Raw genomic sequence first — 19,318 nt, forward strand, 5'->3', positions numbered from 1 at the left:
CTAAATTTCTTCCGAAATTTTCTAGTTATTCTTTATTTTTCATCCGTAACCGTTAATGCGGCTCATACCGCTGCGTGCACACCTACAAAAGAGGTATCAAAACGTGCAGAAAATTCACGCCATTCCAGCTATTACTTTTGGTGGGATTCGGGATTAACATGGCGACATAATTCGCAAAAAACTACGGAAAAAAACCCATTATAAGTCAATGGTACAAATCCTACACCCTAATACCCTACTGGCTAAAACGGAGAATTGTCTCCCCCAGCTGGCTCAAAAAGAGAATTGTCTAACCCAGCATCTCTAAAATAGAGATTAGGTTTATGTGGATACCAGCTCATAAAGATATAGCAGGAAATGAAATGGAAGATCATTTACCTAAGGTGTCCTTAAAACAAAGTAGAATTATGGAAATAAAGTATTGTAAGTCTGGAAAAAATATAATGAATTATTAAGAGCAACATCAAAGGAAACATGATATAGAGACATTTAAACTTAATAAGATATTAATTAAACACAAAATAAATAAAGCGGTTATTACATTTTGGAAGGTAACAGGATTATATGTAAGACTTTAGATTGGGGAGCGGTTAACTGAGTAACTGTTACACATGGAATTAGTTTGGAACTTTAAAATGAAGCATAATAATAATAGGCTTCTAAAGAATAAGTTACAGTTAAAAATTCCAGATATTTTGGGTTTTTTTTTTTTTTTTTTAAGTTGCGCCCTGATCCACACTCCATACCAGTAGGTGGCGGTAATGCACGCCCTGATCCACACTCCATACCAGTAGGTGGCGGTAATGCACACCATTAAGTTGCTTGCCAACCGCCATTAAAAACAAAAAGAAGAAGAAGAGCTTTCTGCTTCCGACTCTCCTTGGTTAAGGTAAGAAGTGTTTGTGTTCTGTCCATAAAATATACTATTTAATTTCATTACTATATTATTAGAACTGCTTACAGTTGTTAAATGTAATGTGTTCTTTAAGAAATGTGATCGATTTTAAAAGTTTGACTGCTGTGGGATATTTTGTTGTGGCTCTGATAGCGTAGCTGCTAGCTTGATGGAACCGCAATTTGTTCACATGTTAGCACTTTGCTAACTGGCTTTCGTGAAACCTGTTAGGCTATAAAATCTCTGTTAACATCAATCTGATCAGCTGAAATAAGGCAATTTTGTTTTACCTCAACCTAGAGCTATTGTGACTTGCAGAAATTGTCACAAATAACCGGAACTAGCATATTAAGCTACTTCACTGACTCAGTTGCTTCGGATACAGATACTCTCAGCTGCCGTCTTGTGCCGACAGTGAAAAACAGCAGAACTACATAATATTAGCTTGGTATGATGTAAATTATAATTTTTGTTTGAATTACATAAAATAACTTCATGATCTGAGTTTTTTTCATTATGTTTGGCCTATCAATAATTTCAAATAATAAAACATAAAATATCTGGGTTTATTTTGTTCATCCGAACCAGAACCTCCAGGTTCTCCGTTGTAGAGTTTTACTGAAAATCAGCGGAGAAATATCTGTAGCACAGCAGCTGCGGTACAGTCTGCCCACTAGAGTAGAACTGAACCGAACCAAACATGAACGTATTTCATCGCCTAACGAAAGACAAGGAAGCAAAGAGATTTCGGCTAAAGAAATCTGAACTTGAAAAGAGAACACAAAATGCTTTATGTGTACTAGTGTGATTGTATGGACAAAAAGCCACCTGAAGAAAACCCGCAGCCGCAGAAACTGAGTCAGTAAAGTAGCTAACTATGCTAGCTCAGGTTATTTGCCGCCATTTCTTCAAGTTGCCATCCCTCCCCCAATAAAACAGCTTGTGGTACAGTGGTAAAACAGTATTTCCACATATTGCCACGTTTAAGCTGTGATAGCTCCCACATATTTTGTAGTGTAACACTAATAACTCCCACATATTTTCTAGTGTAACACTCTGAAGAAAGCCAGTTAGCAAGTTGTTAACATGTAAACACATGTGCGCGGAAGTAACGCCTATAAATCACACAAAGCATCATGGGAGCTAGAAATTTGCTGGAAAGAAGATAAATGTTTTAGACCCACAGGAAGCTAATTAAGTGCTGCAGTGTTTTTAAGTCTCGTAATTTTGTTCGTATCTTCACATGTAACATCTCTGTTTTTTTAAAGTATATTTTTAACCAAGTTGTAAAGTGTACTTATGTTTGCACCAGTTGTGAAAAATATATTGTCCTTGTTTAGAAACCTTAGAACAGTTTTAACTTTATTCTTGTATTTAAGAAAATAAATATTCACCTATTTTTAACATAGATATATTTTTACGGTTGTTTTTTAATTGAAATTTATTTTGCTTGTATTTACAGCTTCTCTCTTCTGCGAGACTTTGTGATTTGGAAGTTTTCCACTGCTGCCTGCTACGAATCTGACCTCTGCATCATCACACCATCTAATTAATTCACTTATACTGATACCTGTTGATCCTATAGAGATATATTTTATCTAGATATTAAGAAAAGCACATAGTAACATTGAGTTAAAAGCATTCACAAACACATATAATATTGTTTGAATAACCAGCTTTCCGCCCCCCCAGGTGTCTTCTTTTTTCATTCTGCTGTTACAGGATGCCACGTAGAGGACGACGCTCCGAGGCTGCCAAGGTGAGATGGAGAAAGCTGGAGATTGTGCCGGTCGACGCAAAGGTATAACAATTACACATTGAAGTAATTGTTTTTGTCTAACTGTAGTTCTTAATGTAGTTTAGACTTTAGGCATGATTATAATAGTTTCTGTGTTTACAGCCTGGGACACCACCGCTCGCACCCAGCGCTTGGAACCCAACTCGGTCTCCGCCAAAGAAGGTATGTCTGTCATTTTAAATTTTAGTAACTTACTGTTGGATGATAACAATTATTTTCTTTACTAATTTTACTTATCTCTTTAGATGTCCCGACTGCTGGAGGGTGAACTGCACGACCAAGTATGTTCATAAAAAGTTCAGGATCATTTATTTAGAATAACCAAAACAAGTTATGTTTGTAGTTAATCTATACATTTTTTAAATAACTCTTTTGCAGATGTCGCCTCCCGTGGTGCGTCAGGAGGAGCCCCGTGTGCCACCGACCTCTCCTGGGTTACGTATGTAGATAAAATCTTTGTTGTTTTGTTCTTACATTTTCACCTGCATAAAAGCCTAATCTTGATAACTAAACGTTTCTAAACAGGCCGTGGGACGGGGCGTCGCCATCGGGTGGAGACGTGGCCAGCCTCCCGGGTGACCAGACGGAGCTGCAAGTTGGTTCTGCCTACTGCCGGGGCTCTGGAGAAGAAGGTATTTTTTTATTTTTTTTTAACTCGTATATAAATATTGGTTTGCATGAAAAAATTCTATAAGCGAACTTTAATGTTTGTTTTTATTTTTCAGTTTGCTCTTTTGGTTGGTGATTCCCATCTGCGTGCTTTTGTGGATGGGTATTCTACCATGCCAAAGGGCGACTTCTCCTTAGGGGTGCTTGCATCCCCCGGTGCCTCTGCGGAAGAGTTGCGGCTTGAGGTGCTGGATGCAGTTCTGCCTCGGCCCCCCGAGGTGATCTGTCTTCTGGCCCCAAGTAACAACTTAACCGCCAGCAGGACTGTCGTGGAGGCCGGAGCAGCGTTTGACGCTTTGTTGAGTACCGTCTGCAACCTCTCTGCTAATGTAAGTATAACATCCACTGCATTTATCCATGATCAAATATATCAGAAAACGTGGCGTATATTAATTTTGTTCCTTTATTTGGTTTGAAATTTAAAGGTGGTCGTTGTGGACTTTCCACCGCGCCTTTGCGTGGAGGTCAGTGTGCAACAGCTGCTGCGGCAGGAGTTTCAACGTGTGGCTGGTCAGAGAAGTAAGTGACACACACAATTTGTGTTTAGACTAAAACTTCAGCAAATTTACATTTTATAGTTTTCAGGGTTCAGATCTATGAAAAAATTATTTATTTTTCCTTTCGTATCTACTATATCTCAAATTAGAACATCGTTAGTGTGACTAAAAATTAGAATGAAATTTTCTTTCTTTTCCGTATAGGTGTTCGGTACTTGCCTGTCACTGAACACTTCCCGTTGAGCTGCCTGGCATTGTGGAGCAGGGATGGCGTAAGTTGAATTGATTTTTATAATTCTATTGTAAACATTTTATTGAGGCATACTGCATTTTATAAAATGTGTTTATAACTGCAGGTTCACTTGAGCGACCATCCTGGGATGGAGGTCCTTGCTCAGTTGCTTGAGGCGGCGGTCTGCTCGCAACTTGAGTTAAGTGCATCGAAATCTCCTGCTCCTGTGATGTTGGCTGATCCCCCTCCTGGGACGGCTTCCCCCCCCCCGGTGAGACGTCCCCTGCCCCGGATGGTTGTGGTTAGCGAGGAGGCTGCTCCGCGTCGTTCGGAGTCCTTCGCCTGGACTGTGGTTGGTGGTGGTCGGAAGGTACTGGATACATGCTTATTTGATTTAATGAAAATTTTGCAACTGTATATTTCAATGTGTGTATTTCACTTTTTAACATGTTTATTTTGTGTCCGCCTCCCTGATTGTACATTTGAACTTTTCTTTAAAGTGCAGATTATAAAGTAAATGGAAGTTGATTTTACAGGGAGACCTGCTGGATTCTTCCATCCCCCCCAATCCTGTGTGCTTCAGCCCAGCGTTGCTGGAGGAGATGGACCGGATCGTTCCTGCGTCTGGCCTTGAAACTCCGCTACCTACATGTTCTCCAAAGGGGAAAAAGGTATTTTATTTAATGTTAACAAATATAATGATTTGAATTTGATGTGCAAAAGTTTGTTTTAACAATTATATAATTTCTTCTATTTTTTTAATTAGAAGGCGACTGTCAGGCGTCGTCCAATTTCCTACCCCTCCAAGCTGAATCCAGTGGAGCAGCAGGTGTGACACCGTTTCAGAAAATATATCAGACTTTAAGATAGTGAAATGTACAGTACATGTTGACTTTGCACAAAAAATGATATCTTCTGTTGATTTATAGATGGAGGGAGCGCCGAGAGAGACCAACAGCAAAGCTCGTCGCCAGGCACAGAGTCCTGTACCCCCGATGAACGTCCAGGACGAGTCCTCTTCCGTGCCACAGGAGGAACATTTTTGGGATGGGAGCTGCAAGGTAACTGTTTCCTATCATCTCAGTCACAACAAATGGGTGGAGCAGTGCAACGTGTTGTGGAGAAAGTTGGCGTACTTGGTTCTGTTCATGAGAAGGGTGCCAAAGATTATGTCACTCACATGAGCACATATGGCTGTGCAAAGTGAGTTTACATATTTAAGAAATTTGTATTTCACAGCTTTTGACTTTGTAGAGGTGCTGCTTTATTATTTGTGCATTTTTTATTTTTATAAAATTGAATATAATATCAAATTTTTTTGGTTTTCCAGGTTTGCTAAAAAAGTGCGCTAATATTGTTAAAGATTAATTTCTGAATTACAGAAAAGTAAATTTGAGATGCACAAATATGAACATATGGATTTATATTGAAATCCCACCCAATACTAGTGTAATGACAGTATTTGCCATTAGGTTAATTTATCAACATTTTATATCAATTAATCTATTTAACAACAGAATAATTGATTACTCAATTACAAAATATGTGTTTACAACAGGCCTAATTGGTGGTAGATAGTGATAAGGTGAATATTTGTATAAATACTGACTTTTAAAATTTTTTTATGTTACAGGCTTCTGCACTAGAAGTCAGGATCAGCAGTCCACCTGTCCTGTTGGTAAGTGCTACACATTCCCAGGCCGACAAGAGGTATGCTGCATTTTCCCGTAATCACCAGTGCACATGCATGGCACTCACATTTTTAGCTTACCACAATGAGGGGTTGCAGTTTGACACAGTGATGCTTGATAGAGTGATTGAAAAAGGAGACCAACTTTATGCCGGCGTTAAACAGCAACTGATCAGTGATGGAACATTTCGTGACAATCACTTGACGTTTGAACAGATGCCTGACCATGTACTGACCGATAGGAACATCTATGCAGTACACACAACTGGTTTAAGGGTAGGTCATGTTTTTGCTCGTAGCAGGAGCACTCAAGGATCTCGACAATTGGGTTTGCATCTTGCCCTGCAACTGGAATGTCTGTCGGAAAATGTAACCCATGCTTTCCTTTTGGTGACTCCAGAGTGCATTGCAGTTTTCAGGGACAGAAGCGGTCGGTTTGGAGTTTTTGATTCCCACTCAAGAAATTCAGCAGGCCTGCCCCACCCCAGTGGAACTGCAGTAATGATGACTTTCTGCAACCTGTCTGACTTGGTCAGCCATCTATTGAAGCTCTTTCGAAATCGCGGCCCCAATGCCACCTATGAGTTTGTGCCAGTAGGTTTTGACAGGGAAAATGAAGATCATTCTCAGAACTTGACTTTTGACAACATTTCACCTGTAGCAACACAGGTAAGTCCAACTGCTTTGAAATCAGAGAGTCCGTCTGATGAGGAAATGCCTCCTTGGCTTAGGGAAGTTGCAAACGTATTAGAGGAGAGACCTCCAACCATTACAAATTTGTCAAAAGTGCCAAAAACCGATAGAAGAAAAATTAAAAACAGGATCAAAACACAACAGAGACAGAATGTAGGAAGTAAAATGAAACAAAGTTCATCTGAAAAAGAAAGATATCTGACATCTCCAACATTTAGGACCAAAAAGCTACAGGCCTTAAAAGAAAACTATATTCTTCATAAAGTAGAGAGGAAGGATCAGTTAAATAACAGATATAGAACAGATGCATTTTTCCGGAAGAGACGAATAAATTACATTAAGGACAGATTCGATTTTGTCCGTAGCTTCAGAGACAGTCATAAAGCCAAGATGGCTGAGTATATGAAGAAACGATTCAGAGAGGATCCGGCCTTTAGAAGCAGAAAAAAATCAAACATCAGGAATCGATTCAGAGATGATCCGGCCTTTAGAAGCAGACAAAAAGCATACATCAGGAATCGATTCAGAGATGATCCGGCCTTTAGAAGCAGACAAAAAGCATACATCAGGAATCGATTCAGAGATGATCCGGCCTTTAGAAGCAGACAAAAATCAAATATCAGAAATCGATTCAGAAACGATCCGGTCTTCAGAAGCAAACACAAAAAAACAATGCGTGAATATATGAAGGCGAAGTATCATAGTGAGCCTGCTTATCGAGCAAAACATAAAGAAAAATGTGCTGCCAACAGAAGAGGCAGACTATCAAGAGAAGCACATTCCCAAAATTTAACACTGCAGCATGCTTTGCGAATCACAAGGAAGTATAAAAGAAACGTAAGCTTCCACCTTGAAACTCCAAGCTCTCTGATAACTGAGGAAATGAAAGCTGCAATACAAAACTTTTATAAGAACATTAAAAACGGACCCACATATGTTTGCACCGTGTGTCACAGAGCTCTTTTCCCCAATCAAGTAAAGCGCTGTAAACGAGATAAATATACCAAGAATATGCGTGTAGTAGCTGATTGTCTAACCGGTACATATGTTCATGTGTGTGGATCTGCATGCTCAACCCCATGTTCTGTACCCGAAGAAAGGATGGGGGAGTGGATCTGCTACACATGTGACAGCCATCTAACCAGAGGAAAGATGCCATCTATTGCTGCTGTTAATAACCTTCACCTAGCTTCTGTTCCACCAGAGCTTGCGGAATTGAATGTACTTGAACGGCAATTAATTGCAAAAATTCTACCTTTTGCAAAAATTGTTTCCTTGCCCAAAGGACAGCAAAGGGCAATACATGGAGCGGTTGTCTGTGTTCCTTCTGAAATGGAAACAGTCGTAAACAGTCTTCCGAGGCCCCGTGAGGAAGCCCAGCTTTTACAGGTGAAGCTGAAGAGAAAAACCAAGTATAAAGGATACCAATACTTTTACACAGTAAACATGAAAAATGTCTTAGCTGCACTGACCAAGCTTAAAGAGAGTCATCCGGATTACAAAGAAGTAAGTATAAATGAAAGTGCAACATTTGAAGATTTCCAAGAGGATCAGCCAGTTGAGGACTTGGAAACAGAAGCAGCGGAGACTGAAATGGATATAGAAGCAGACCAGCAACCTGACCACATAGGGATAGAGCATCAGGCACTTCGACCTGGTCTGATCTTGGACACCTGCATGCAGCCTCCTGACATAGCACAGGAAGTATTGTCATATGGAGAAGGGATTTTCAGCATTGCGCCGGCTCAGGGGAACAAGCCCATCTCCTTCTTCAGTGTTCCAAGACTTGAAGCAAATGCTTATCCCGTACATTTCCCAACTGGAATAAACACATTAGATGAAGCCCGCCGTGTTGCACTTTCACCGAGTATGTATTTCAATGTACGACTTTTCTCAATAGATACTCGGTTTGCCAAAGACCAGAGTTACCTTTTCTTTGCTCAGTTTGTCACGGAAACTCATATTGCCAATAGTAGTATGTCCATTCAGAGAAGAAAAGGGAAACCAAGCACCAAAGATGGGAAAAATATTTCCAGCAAAATGCTGCAGGATAAAGAGGAGTTGCAAAAACTTATCCAGAATAAAGAGGCTACCCGTTTCATGCAACCCTTAAGAGGAACTCCAGCTTATTGGGAGAAAGGGTTACGTGATTTGCACGCCATGGTGAGGCAACTTGGAAAGCCCACTTTCTTTTGCACGTTCTCTGCTGCTGAAATGAGATGGCCAGAAGTCATTGAGGCCATCAAAGGTCAACATGGCGAGCAGGTAGATTTTTCTGAGCTTGACTGGAATGCAAAATGTGACATTCTTAGAAGCAACCCTGTAACCGTCATGCGCATGTTTGAAAAGAGAGTGGATGCACTGTTTAGAGACCTCATTCTTTCCCCTGCACAGCCCCTTGGAGCAGTGGACGATTACTTTTATCGTGTAGAATTTCAGGCAAGGGGTTCACCACACATACATGCTGTGATATGGATTAAGGATGCACCTGAAATGGAAGACCCCTCATGTTGCGGTGAAGTCATAAAGTTCATCGATCGTCACATATCCTGTCAGTTGCCTGATGAAACCAGAGATCCAGAGCTTCACAAAATAGTCACAGAGGTTCAAATGCACAGCAAAAAGCACTCAAAATCATGCAAAAAAGGTAATGTTGAATGCAGATTTGGATTCCCCAAACTAGCAATGGACCGCACCAGAATCACCGTCCCAGTAATTGACTTTGATTTGGAAATTGATGATGAAACACCAAAGCAAAGTAAGCCAAAAGGTAGGAGAAAGTCCAAAAAATCGAGATCACCATTTGTCTCAAACCTACAAAGAGAGGCTAAGAAGAAACTGAAAACAGTTAGAGATTTACTGAAAGATGACAAATCATCTTTCAGGGATTTGTCAGAGTTACTCCAGGCTTGTAATATGACTAAAATAGAGTACAATGGCCATGTTGATGCTCTCACTTCTGGAATGGTGGTAATGATGAAACGGGATCCTAAAGATAGCTGGGTCAATGGGTACAACCCCGATCTCCTTCGTGCATGGAATGCTAACATGGACATTCAGTATGTGCTTGATGAGTACACCTGCATTGAGTACATGATGTCCTACATAGCCAAGCCAGAGCATGAAATGGCGCAGTTCCTCAAGTCTGTTGTTGATGATTTAAAGACGGCCAATGTTAGCCAACGCGATGAGATGAAGAAGATCATGCAGGCTTATTCAAAACAGAGAGAGGTTAGTGCTCAAGAATCCGTTGCGCGCACTTGTAGCCTACCTCTCAAAAAGTCCTCTCGTAGTGTCCTTTTTCTTCAAACAGATGAAGACGGTATAAAAATGAGTCTTCCGATGAGTAAACTCGTAAACATGTCCCCAGATGAAGAGAATGTGTGGATGAAAGGATTGCCGGAAAAATATCTCAACAGACCAGACACATTAGAATTCGAACACATGTGCCTGGCAGAATTTGCATCAGAATACCGGGTTCTATATGGTAGGCAAATTGAAGGGCCAAATGCAATTGCCCTCCTTAATGATGCAGGATACATCCAGAAAAGAACTATCGGCAAACCTGCAGTTATTAGATTTACTCGTTTCTCTGAGAAAAAAACACCCGAAAAGTTTTACAGACGGCTTCTGAAGTTGTATTTTCCTCATAGACGAGATGAGGACCTAAAAAATGAGGAATGCACAACCTACGAAGCCTTTTACAACAACGGTTTTCGTGGTAGATATCGGGTTAAACAGTATGTGGATTTCAATTGCAAAAGGTATGAAGGGCAAGGTAAGAAAATTGATAAGATTATGGAAGATCTGAATAAGCAAGGACCGGTTCGTAATGCGTGGAACACTTTTGCACCAGAGGTTGAGGTAGACAGTTTAGAATGCGCTGCTGAGCGACCACCATTGCAAGAAGATGAAGAGCAAGACCCTATTCCAGATTATGAAATTGATGTCAGCACTGTAGACATGCCAAAAATTGAAGCTCCTAAACTGAGCCCTGATTTCATCAGACAAATGTACAGGAGTTTAAATGAGACTCAAGCGTCCGTGTTTTACGCCATTCGCGATTGGTGTCTGAAGCGCGTCTGGGGTGAGAAACCAGAACCATTCTTTTATTTCTTGACGGGAGGAGCCGGATGTGGTAAATCTCATGTCATCAAATGTGTTTATCAGGAGGCAACCAAGCTCTTGCGCCAGCTTCCGAGAATTCTCGATATTGGTGACATGTCCAAGCCCACTGTGCTCCTCACAGCTTTTACTGGTACTGCAGCGTACAACATATCAGGGAAGACTTTACATTCCATCTTGAAGCTACCCAAAAGTTTAAAACCACCATACAAGGGACTTGGAAATTCATTGGATGAAGTGAGGGCAGTTCTTTCTAATGTAGAAATCTTAATCATCGATGAAATCTCCATGGTCTCCAAAGACCTACTTGCATATGTTCACTGGAGATTTCAACAAATCAAGGGGAACAACAGGTTCATGGGTGGGGTCTCTGTTTTGGCTGTGGGGGATTTCTTCCAACTTCCTCCTCTTGGACGATCAAAACCGCTTTGTGTCGCCGAGGATGGCGTGCTTGATATCTGGAATGAGAATTTCCAGATGATCAGCCTGACAGAAATCATGCGGCAGAAAGATGACCGAACGTTTGCAGAGCTCCTGAACAGGATTCGAGTTAAAGGTAAAGCCGATTCACTTAGTAAGGATGACAAGACTCTTTTGATCCAAGCTGTTACTGACTCAAAAGAGTGTCCAATGGATGTTCTGCACATTTTTGCAACAAACAAACAGGTGGACACCCATAATGCAGCAGTTGTGACCTCTTTAGGTGTAGTAACAGTTGATATCGAGGCAGAGGACTACAAAAGGGTTACAAAGACAGGAAACATGATTAATCTGGGCTGTTGCATAGCGGGCAACAAACGAGACTTGTCTAACAACATACAGGCTGGTTTGGGTTTTAGGGTAATGATTATAAGAAACTTGGATGTAGAGGATGGTCTTGTTAATGGAACATTTGGGACCATTGCGGATATTGTCACCAGTACGAAAGATGGAAAGAATAGTGTAAAGTTAATTGGACTCAAACTGGACAATCCCCTCGCTGGACACACAAAAAAGATTCAGGGTAAACCAGACAGCTTTGTTTACATTGAGAGATTTGAGGAACAGAGTAGCGTAAAGGGAGTGGTACGACGGCAATTTCCAATCAGGTTAGCCTTTGGGTGTACAGCACACAAAGTCCAAGGGATGACCATGAAGTCTGCGGTTATTTCTTTGAAGCGTATTTTTGAACCGGGAATGGCATATGTGGCACTCAGTCGCACAACTTCCCTGGAAGGACTTAAAATCATTGATTTTGATGAAAGTAAGATCTACGCTGACAAAAACATCAGAGCAGCTATGGAATCAATGAGATCAGCATCGTTTTTGCATATCAGACCACTCTTGCATTTTCAGTCTGGTCATCAAGGTGCAACATTAACAATTGTCCACCACAATGTCGAAGGTCTTGTCTGTCACTCTGAGGATATGAAACAACATCATGAACTTATGCTGGCAGATGTCTTATGCCTAACGGAGACTCATTTATTTGGATCTTCTGTTCCAGCTTCTTGCCAAATGGAGGGCTATTCTTTCTTTTCACGGAACAGACATGTCTCCTACTCAAACAGAGTCGACATTGCTACCAAAGAGGGTGGGGGAGTAGCGACTTACTGCCGGAGTCTTCTCCAACCGCAGGAACGTAGATTCTTCAACCAGGTTACAGATATTGAATTCAACGTTGTGAAAGTGGAAACCCCAATCAGAGCACTGATTGCGACAGTTTACAGGCCACCAAGTTATGATCTTGGAACATTTTTAAGAAATCTGCAGAACCTCTTGGATGGCCTGAATTCAATGGATATTCGGCCCGTTGTCATATTGGGAGACTTCAATGAGGACCTTATTCCTCCTGGGAAAAAAGCCATCAATGAGTTGTTTAGAGCAAAAGGCTTTATGCAACTCATCTCTGATGCAACCACAGAAAAACGTACCCTCCTTGATCACATTTACATCTCCAATCCAGAATACTGTATCCAATCAGGTGTCTTGCAGGCTTACTACAGCTACCACAATCCTATATACTGTGTGTTAGCTTCAGTATAAACTGCATCTACAGTGGCTTCCAAAAATAGTTATGTTCCTTGAAATTTTCCTATTCATAAGGGGTATTTTTCTTGATCTTTTATATTAAATTCCGATGAAATATATTTGTGGTTGTAATGTAACAATATGGAACAGTTCAAGGAGTATGATTACTTTGTAAGCACTGTAAATCTTAATCCTGAATTCATGACAGGATATTATTTTTGGAGAACATGTAAAGATCTTGCATCATTTTATGTGACTGTGGGTTTTTTTGTATATCCAGCAATCAGAAAGCAGTGTGGGTTGTTTTTCTCTATCATTGTTGCAGAGGGTTTGATATATATTTATTCATTGTACACATTTGTGAATTATAGTGTAGCTTGTGGATTTTGTTGTAGGAATAAAAATATTCTTGTACAGTTTGCAAATCTTTTCAATACTTATTTAGTTCCGTAGAAAGGAGGCTTCATAACCAGGGTTTGTATGTGCCCATGAAACTTTGTTTGAGGTTTGGGAATACGAAAGTGGCTGATCTTGAAACACTTATCGGTTCTCTGTCAGAGTAGTTGCTGGAAATATTGGACCAGGAAGCGGTAGATTAAAAAATCAGTTACTACACGTATATTCTGTTCTATTTTGAAATAAAAATTATTTCAAATTGGTCTTCAATCTGGCACATAGCATTTTCCTCATTTTTCTAATGCAGTTAGAGTAACTGTTACCCTTTGAGTAAGTTAATTTTTTGCAAAACTCTTTTTTTATTCTTCACAATTTGCGTCATTCAATTAAAGCTCTCCTTGTTTCATCTCTCCCCAATGATACTGCACTTTTTACTGCTGCAGCCCCCTAGGGGTTACTTCACTAGAAGGACAAAAGTTGAACTCACTTTTGTCCTGTTGGACTCCCTCCACATACTGAGAATTTGTGTTGTTTTGATGGAATTAACCTCTTTTCTCCCAGTTTTAGTCTGTTTTTGCAGGTTGTTCCAAACAAACAATCCTTGGAGGCTGCTAAGAAGAGAGAGGAAACGAGACCTGGAGGTTTGGCGCATGAGAGTTAGCAAATGTATCTAAATTGTAGCAACCTTAAAAGCAGTTACATTTTTGTTGTTGTTGATAATAGATGTCTATTGATGGAATGACTTGTTTATTTTTAGTGCAGGACAACCCTTGCCTAGCTCATAGACTTGGTCCCACACCCAATCTGAGGAGAAGATGGAGTTCCTGTTTCTTTAGATAGGTAGATAACAAATTAAAGCTAATTTTGTTTATTTTAATTTGAAATTGATGATGTTGTATATGTAAGTTTGATAGGAGGAATCCAGTGGATATATGCCCTTTTTTCTTAGGTGACATTGGTGTTTATATCTATCTTAATCATTCTTAAACCTTAGTTTAAACAAAGTTTAATTTTTAGTTTATTCATTCATAAATCACATAAATGTTTAAAAATGTCATATATATTAATTTGGTTTTTGTCTGTTTTTTGTTTTTTTAATACAGTCTGTGATGTGTCACACCAGATTGGATGCCTAAGAAGAAGTTGGGAAAAATCAAAAAGCTTTGGAGAAGCGATTCTTTTTTGTTGTTGTTATTCTTTATAGTTGTAAATAGTTTTTGATGTATGTATATATTTAAGATGGTTTCATTTATTGTATAGAGACTGCAATATGTTACATTAGATTAATTTAAAATATGTTTTCATGTATGTATATAGTTATAAAGGTTTCACATTTATAACAAGTGGATCATCATGGCAAAGCCATAATGTTTCACTTGTGACAGTAAATCTGTCAGGCCTCACCTTGACACTCAGGCAACAACCCTGAGTGCCACACGGCCGGACAGGACACATGTAAAATAAAAAAGATAGCAATTTCTTTTTATTGCAGAGACATTAGATTCTTAAATTTATGGTATTCTTTAAATGTTGTAATTTTGGTTCATTGTAAACTTTACCTGTAAAAAGTTTGTAGAAATCTTTAACATAAGGTCAATATATATTTTTAAACTGTAATATGTTGTGTGTGTGTGTTATTGAAATTTTTTATTTGTCACGATCAGTAGGTAAATGCTAATGAACTGCCTTCCTGCAGTTTATGAGCATTGAACTGTTTGTGAACAGTTCAATGCAAGGTTAATTAGCGTTAGCATTTTAGCTTCAATAAGCTATTAGCTATTTATTTTACTTTTTAGCAATGTTTAGTATACTGAATGGAGTAAATCAATTACAGAAAATATCCTAGTGATTTCCCACATGCTGATGAAAGCAATGACGCTAACATTAGCGTTTCTGCTGATTTTAGCTGATATACTTACTTTATAATACTGAATGGTGCACGTCCGCCTCACTTAACGTTCTTGCGATTCTCCGCGTGCCACTGATTACGTCGCGGCGTTCTTTAGCGTCGATGCCGATTTGTAGCGTGACAACGCCGGGCCCAGACCCACGGGCGCGCCTTGGCAGGCCCCGTCTAAATTTCTTCCGAAATTTTCTAGTTGGGGCCTGCCATGCAAAGCAATGGCAGGAACCTATTACTATTGTCGGAGAGAAGCGTCTCTTTAATATTATTGGGGCCTGCCATGCAAAGCAATGGCAGGAACCTATTACTATTGTCGGAGAGAAGCGTCTCTTTAAGTATTATTGGGGCCTGCCATGCAAAGCAATGGCAGGAACCTATTACTATTGTCGGAGAGAAGCGTCTCTTTAATATTATTATTATTATTATAGAACTTTATTTTTCTTCCGTAACCGTTAATGCGGCTCGTACCGCTGGGTGCACACCTACAAATGAGGTATCAAATCGTGCAGAAAATTCACGCCATTGGAGCTATTACTTCTGGTGGGATTTGGGGTAAACGTGGCGACATAATTCGCAAAAAACTACGAAAAAAACCCCATTATAACTCAATGGGAAAAATCCTAGAAATACCCTATTTTTGAGGATTTGCTGTGTCGTCACAAATTCACCTAGAAATGCCATTCAAATTTCATTTTGTAGATACGTCTGTGATCTCTTCGAAAGTGAAGACGGCTCGTCGATACCAGTTATGGTTTGTCCACAATTTGCCTCTAAGCGACCCAAAGTTTCTCATTTTTGCTCATATTAGAGTGACAGCCGACCTCGGATCAGATATGGGCACAACATTTCTTTCTCTCATCACTGTAAATGCTCTGAGTGAGGTACAGATATGAATCTCGGGACTATCGCAGAAGACACATTGAACTGTCATACGCTTAAAACGCTTTTCGAATATGTATTACGGTTCCCGAACAAGAAGGATTTGTTTCCAATGCTTTTTTTCAGTAAAGTGTGTTTGCTCAAACACACTTGTGTGTTTGAGAGCTCACAGCTCAGAGCTCACACCTGCTGAGACCATTATTTGCCATAGCAACGGAACTCAAGAGGCTATTGGCTGCTGTTTAGGACTACGAATACGCATCACTGTAGTTCTATCTATCCTCAGTTGAAACAGATCAGGACTGAGAACTGGCCTTTAGAACTACTGCTGCTATGGGCTGTATATAACTGATTTAACTCAGTAACTGTTACACATGGGATTAGTTTGGAACTTTAAAATGGAGCATAATAATAATTTCAAAATAAAAGCCTTGAATATTTTTACATCAGCTACTTGTGTTTTGAGCATTATATAACTATTTTAACCGAAGGACTATTACGCATGGGATTAGTTTGGCCCTTTGAAATGAAGCATCCTGCAAATTTCAAAATAAAAGCCTTGAATATTTTTACATGACGTAATTGCTCTTTTTGGCTTTATTTGACTTTTTCATCAAAAGCACTGTTACACATGGTATTAGTTTGGCCCTTTGAAATGAATATTAACAAAAATTTCAAAATAAAAGCCTTGAATATTTTTACATCATGTAATTGCTCTTTTTGGCTTTATTTGACTTTTTCATCCAAAGCACTGTTACACGTGGTATTAGTTTGGCCCTTTGAAATGAAGCTTAACAAAAGTTTCAAAATAAAAGCCTTGAATATTTTTACATGACGTAATTGCTCTTTTTGGCTTTATTTGACTTTTTCATCCAAAGCACTCTTACACGTGGTATTAGTTTGGCCCTTTGAAATGAAGCTTAACAAAAGTTTCAAAATAAAAGCCTTGAATATTTTACATGAAGTAATTGCTCTTTTTGGCCGTATATGACTTTTTCATCCAAAGCAATGTTACACATGGGATTAGTTCGGAACTTTAAAATGGAGCATAATAATAATTTCAAAATAAAAGCCTTGAATATTTTTACATCAGGTAATTGCTGTTTTTGGCTTTATGTGACTTTTTCATCCAAAGCACTGTTACACGTGGTATTAGTTTGGCCCTCTGAAATGAAGCATACTGAAAATTTCAAAATAAAAGCCTTGAATATTTTTACATCATGTAATTGCTTTTTTTGGCCGTATATGACTTTTTCATCCACAGCACTGTTACACATGGGATTAGTTTGGAACTTTAAAATGGAGCAAAGTAATAATTTCAAAATAAAAGCCTTGAATATTTTTACATCATGCAATTGCTGTTTTTGGCTTTGTATGACTTTTTCATCCAAAGCACTGTTACACATGGTATTAGTTTGGCCCTTTGAAATGAAGATTAACAAAAATTTCAAAATAAAAGCCTTGAATATTTTGACATCATGTAATTGCTCTTTTTGGCTTTATTTGACTTTTTCATCCAAAGCACTGTTACACATGGTATTAGTTTGGCCCTTTGAAATGAAGCATACTGAAAATTTCAAAATAAAAGCCTTGAATATTTTTACATGACGTAATTGCTCTTTTTGGCTTTATTTGACTTTTTCATCCAAAGCACTCTTACACGTGGTATTAGTTCAGAACTTTAAAATGAAGCATACTGAAAATTCCAAAATAAAAGCCTTGAATACTTTTACATCAGCTACTTGTGTTTTGAGCATTATATAACTATTTTAACCCAAGGACTATTACGCTTGGGATTAGTTTGGCCCTTTGAAATGAAGTTTAACAAAACTTCCAAAATAAAAGCCTCGACAACATTTTAAATCGTACCGAACGGTGCACGTCCGCCTCGCTTAACGTTCTTGCGGTTCTCCGCGTGCCACTGATCACGTCGCGGCGTCCTTTGGCGTCGACGCCGATTTGTGGCGCGACGACGCCGGGCCCATGCCCGACGGGCGCGCCTTGGCAGGCCCCGGCTAAATTTCTTCCGAAATTTTCTAGTATTATTATTATTATTATTATAGAACTTTATTTTTCTTCCGTAACCGTTAATGCGGCTCATACCGCTGGGTGCACACCTACAAATGAGGTATCAAAACGTGCAGAAAATTCACGCCATTGGAGCTATTACTTCTGGTGGGATTTGGGCTTAACGTGGCGACATAATTCGCAAAAAACTACGAAAAAAACCCCATTATAACTCAATGGGAAAAATCCTAGAAATACCCTATTTTTGAGGATTTGCTGTGTCGTCACAAATTCACCTAGAAATGCCATTCAAATTTCATTTTGTAGATACGTCTGTGATCTCTTCGAAAGTGAAGACGGCTCGTCGATACCAATTACGGTTTGTCCACAATTTGCCTCTAAGCGACCCAAACTTTCTCATTTTTGCTGAAATTACAGTGACAGCCGACCTCGGTTCATATCTGGGCACAACATTTCTTTCTCTCATCACTGTAAATGCTCTGAGTGAGGTACAGATATGAATCTCGGGACTATCGCAGAAGACACATTGAACTGTCATACGCTCGAAACGCTTTTCGAATATGTATTACGGTTCCCGAACAAGAAGGATTTGTTTCCAATGCTTTTTTTCAGTAAAGTGTGTTTGCTCAAACACACTTGTGTGTTTGAGAGCTCACAGCTCAGAGCTCACACCTGCTGAGACCATTATTTGCCATAGCAACGGAACTCAAGAGGCTATTGGCTGCTGGTTAGGACTACGAATACGCATCACTGTAGTTCTATCTATCCTCAGTTGAAACAGATCAGGACTGAGAACTGGCCTTTAGAACTACTGCTGCTATGGGCTGTATATAACTGATTTAACTCAGTAACTGTTACACATGGGATTAGTTTGGAACTTTAAAATGGAGCATAATAATAATTTCAAAATAAAAGCCTTGAATAGTTTTACATCAGGTAATTGCTGTTTTTGGCTTTATTTGACGTTTTCATCCAAAGCACTGTTACACATGGGATTACTTTGGAACTTTAAAATGGAGAATAATAATTTCAAAATAAAAGCCTTGAATATTTTCACATCAGGTAATTGCTTTTTTTGGCCGTATATGACTTTTTCATCCAAAGCAATGTTACACATGGGATTAGTTTGGAACTTTAAAATGGAGCATAATAATAATTTCAAAATAAAAGCCTTGAATATTTTTACATCAGGTAATTGCTGTTTTTGGCTTTATTTGACGTTTTCATCCAAATCACTGTTACACATGGGATTACTTTGGAACTTTAAAATGGAGAATAATAATAATTTCAAAATAAAAGCCTTGAATATTTTTACATCAGGTAATTGCTTTTTTTGGCCGTATATGACTTTTTCATCCAAAGCAATGTTACACATGGGATTAGTTTGGAACTTTAAAATGGAGCATAATAATTTCAAAATAAAAGCCTTGAATATTTTTACATCAGGTAATTGCTGTTTTTGGCTTTATGTGACTTTTTCATCCAAAGCAATGTTACACATGG

The 19,318-nt window shown here is 39.1% G+C and overlaps 2 protein-coding genes across 5 annotated transcripts in view; one reads left to right on the plus strand and one right to left on the minus strand.

The window, feature by feature from the left end:
- The window catches only part of serinc4 (serine incorporator 4), a 101,340-nt gene that overhangs the window by 32,705 nt on the left and 49,317 nt on the right, over window positions 1-19,318 (minus strand). The gene's annotated exons all lie outside the window — the stretch shown is intronic.
- LOC111608422 lies at window positions 1,622-14,531 on the plus strand. 3 transcript variants are annotated; one of them, XM_023332577.1, is made up of 15 exons: window positions 1,622-2,696; window positions 2,796-2,855; window positions 2,939-2,974; window positions 3,072-3,132; window positions 3,219-3,325; window positions 3,419-3,691; window positions 3,788-3,881; window positions 4,064-4,131; window positions 4,216-4,461; window positions 4,628-4,762; window positions 4,858-4,920; window positions 5,021-5,152; window positions 5,725-13,671; window positions 13,763-13,845; window positions 14,109-14,531. In XM_023332577.1, the coding sequence occupies exons 1-13, from the start codon at window positions 2,619-2,621 to the stop codon at window positions 12,622-12,624; spliced, it is 8,253 nt and encodes a 2,750-aa protein (XP_023188345.1). In that variant the 5' UTR covers window positions 1,622-2,618; the 3' UTR covers window positions 12,625-13,671; window positions 13,763-13,845; window positions 14,109-14,531. The 3 variants fall into 3 exon arrangements, with proteins under 3 accessions (XP_023188345.1, XP_023188347.1, XP_023188346.1); XM_023332579.1 differs by having other exon boundaries at window positions 14,129-14,531; XM_023332578.1 differs by having other exon boundaries at window positions 5,725-13,646.

Source organism: Xiphophorus maculatus, chromosome 4, assembly GCF_002775205.1.
Source record: "Xiphophorus maculatus strain JP 163 A chromosome 4, X_maculatus-5.0-male, whole genome shotgun sequence".
Classification (NCBI taxonomy): domain Eukaryota; kingdom Metazoa; phylum Chordata; class Actinopteri; order Cyprinodontiformes; family Poeciliidae; genus Xiphophorus; species Xiphophorus maculatus.

Bases quoted from the DNA above. Each gene is read 5' to 3' on its own strand.
- LOC111608422 (XM_023332577.1), top strand. From the start codon at position 2,619: ATGCCACGTAGAGGACGACGCTCCGAGGCTGCCAAGGTGAGATGGAGA. The intron at 2,975-3,071 runs GTATGTTCATAA...ACTCTTTTGCAG, and splicing joins AGGGTGAACTGCACGACCAA to ATGTCGCCTCCCGTGGTGCG. The intron at 3,326-3,418 runs GTATTTTTTTAT...TTTATTTTTCAG, and splicing joins CCGGGGCTCTGGAGAAGAAG to TTTGCTCTTTTGGTTGGTGA.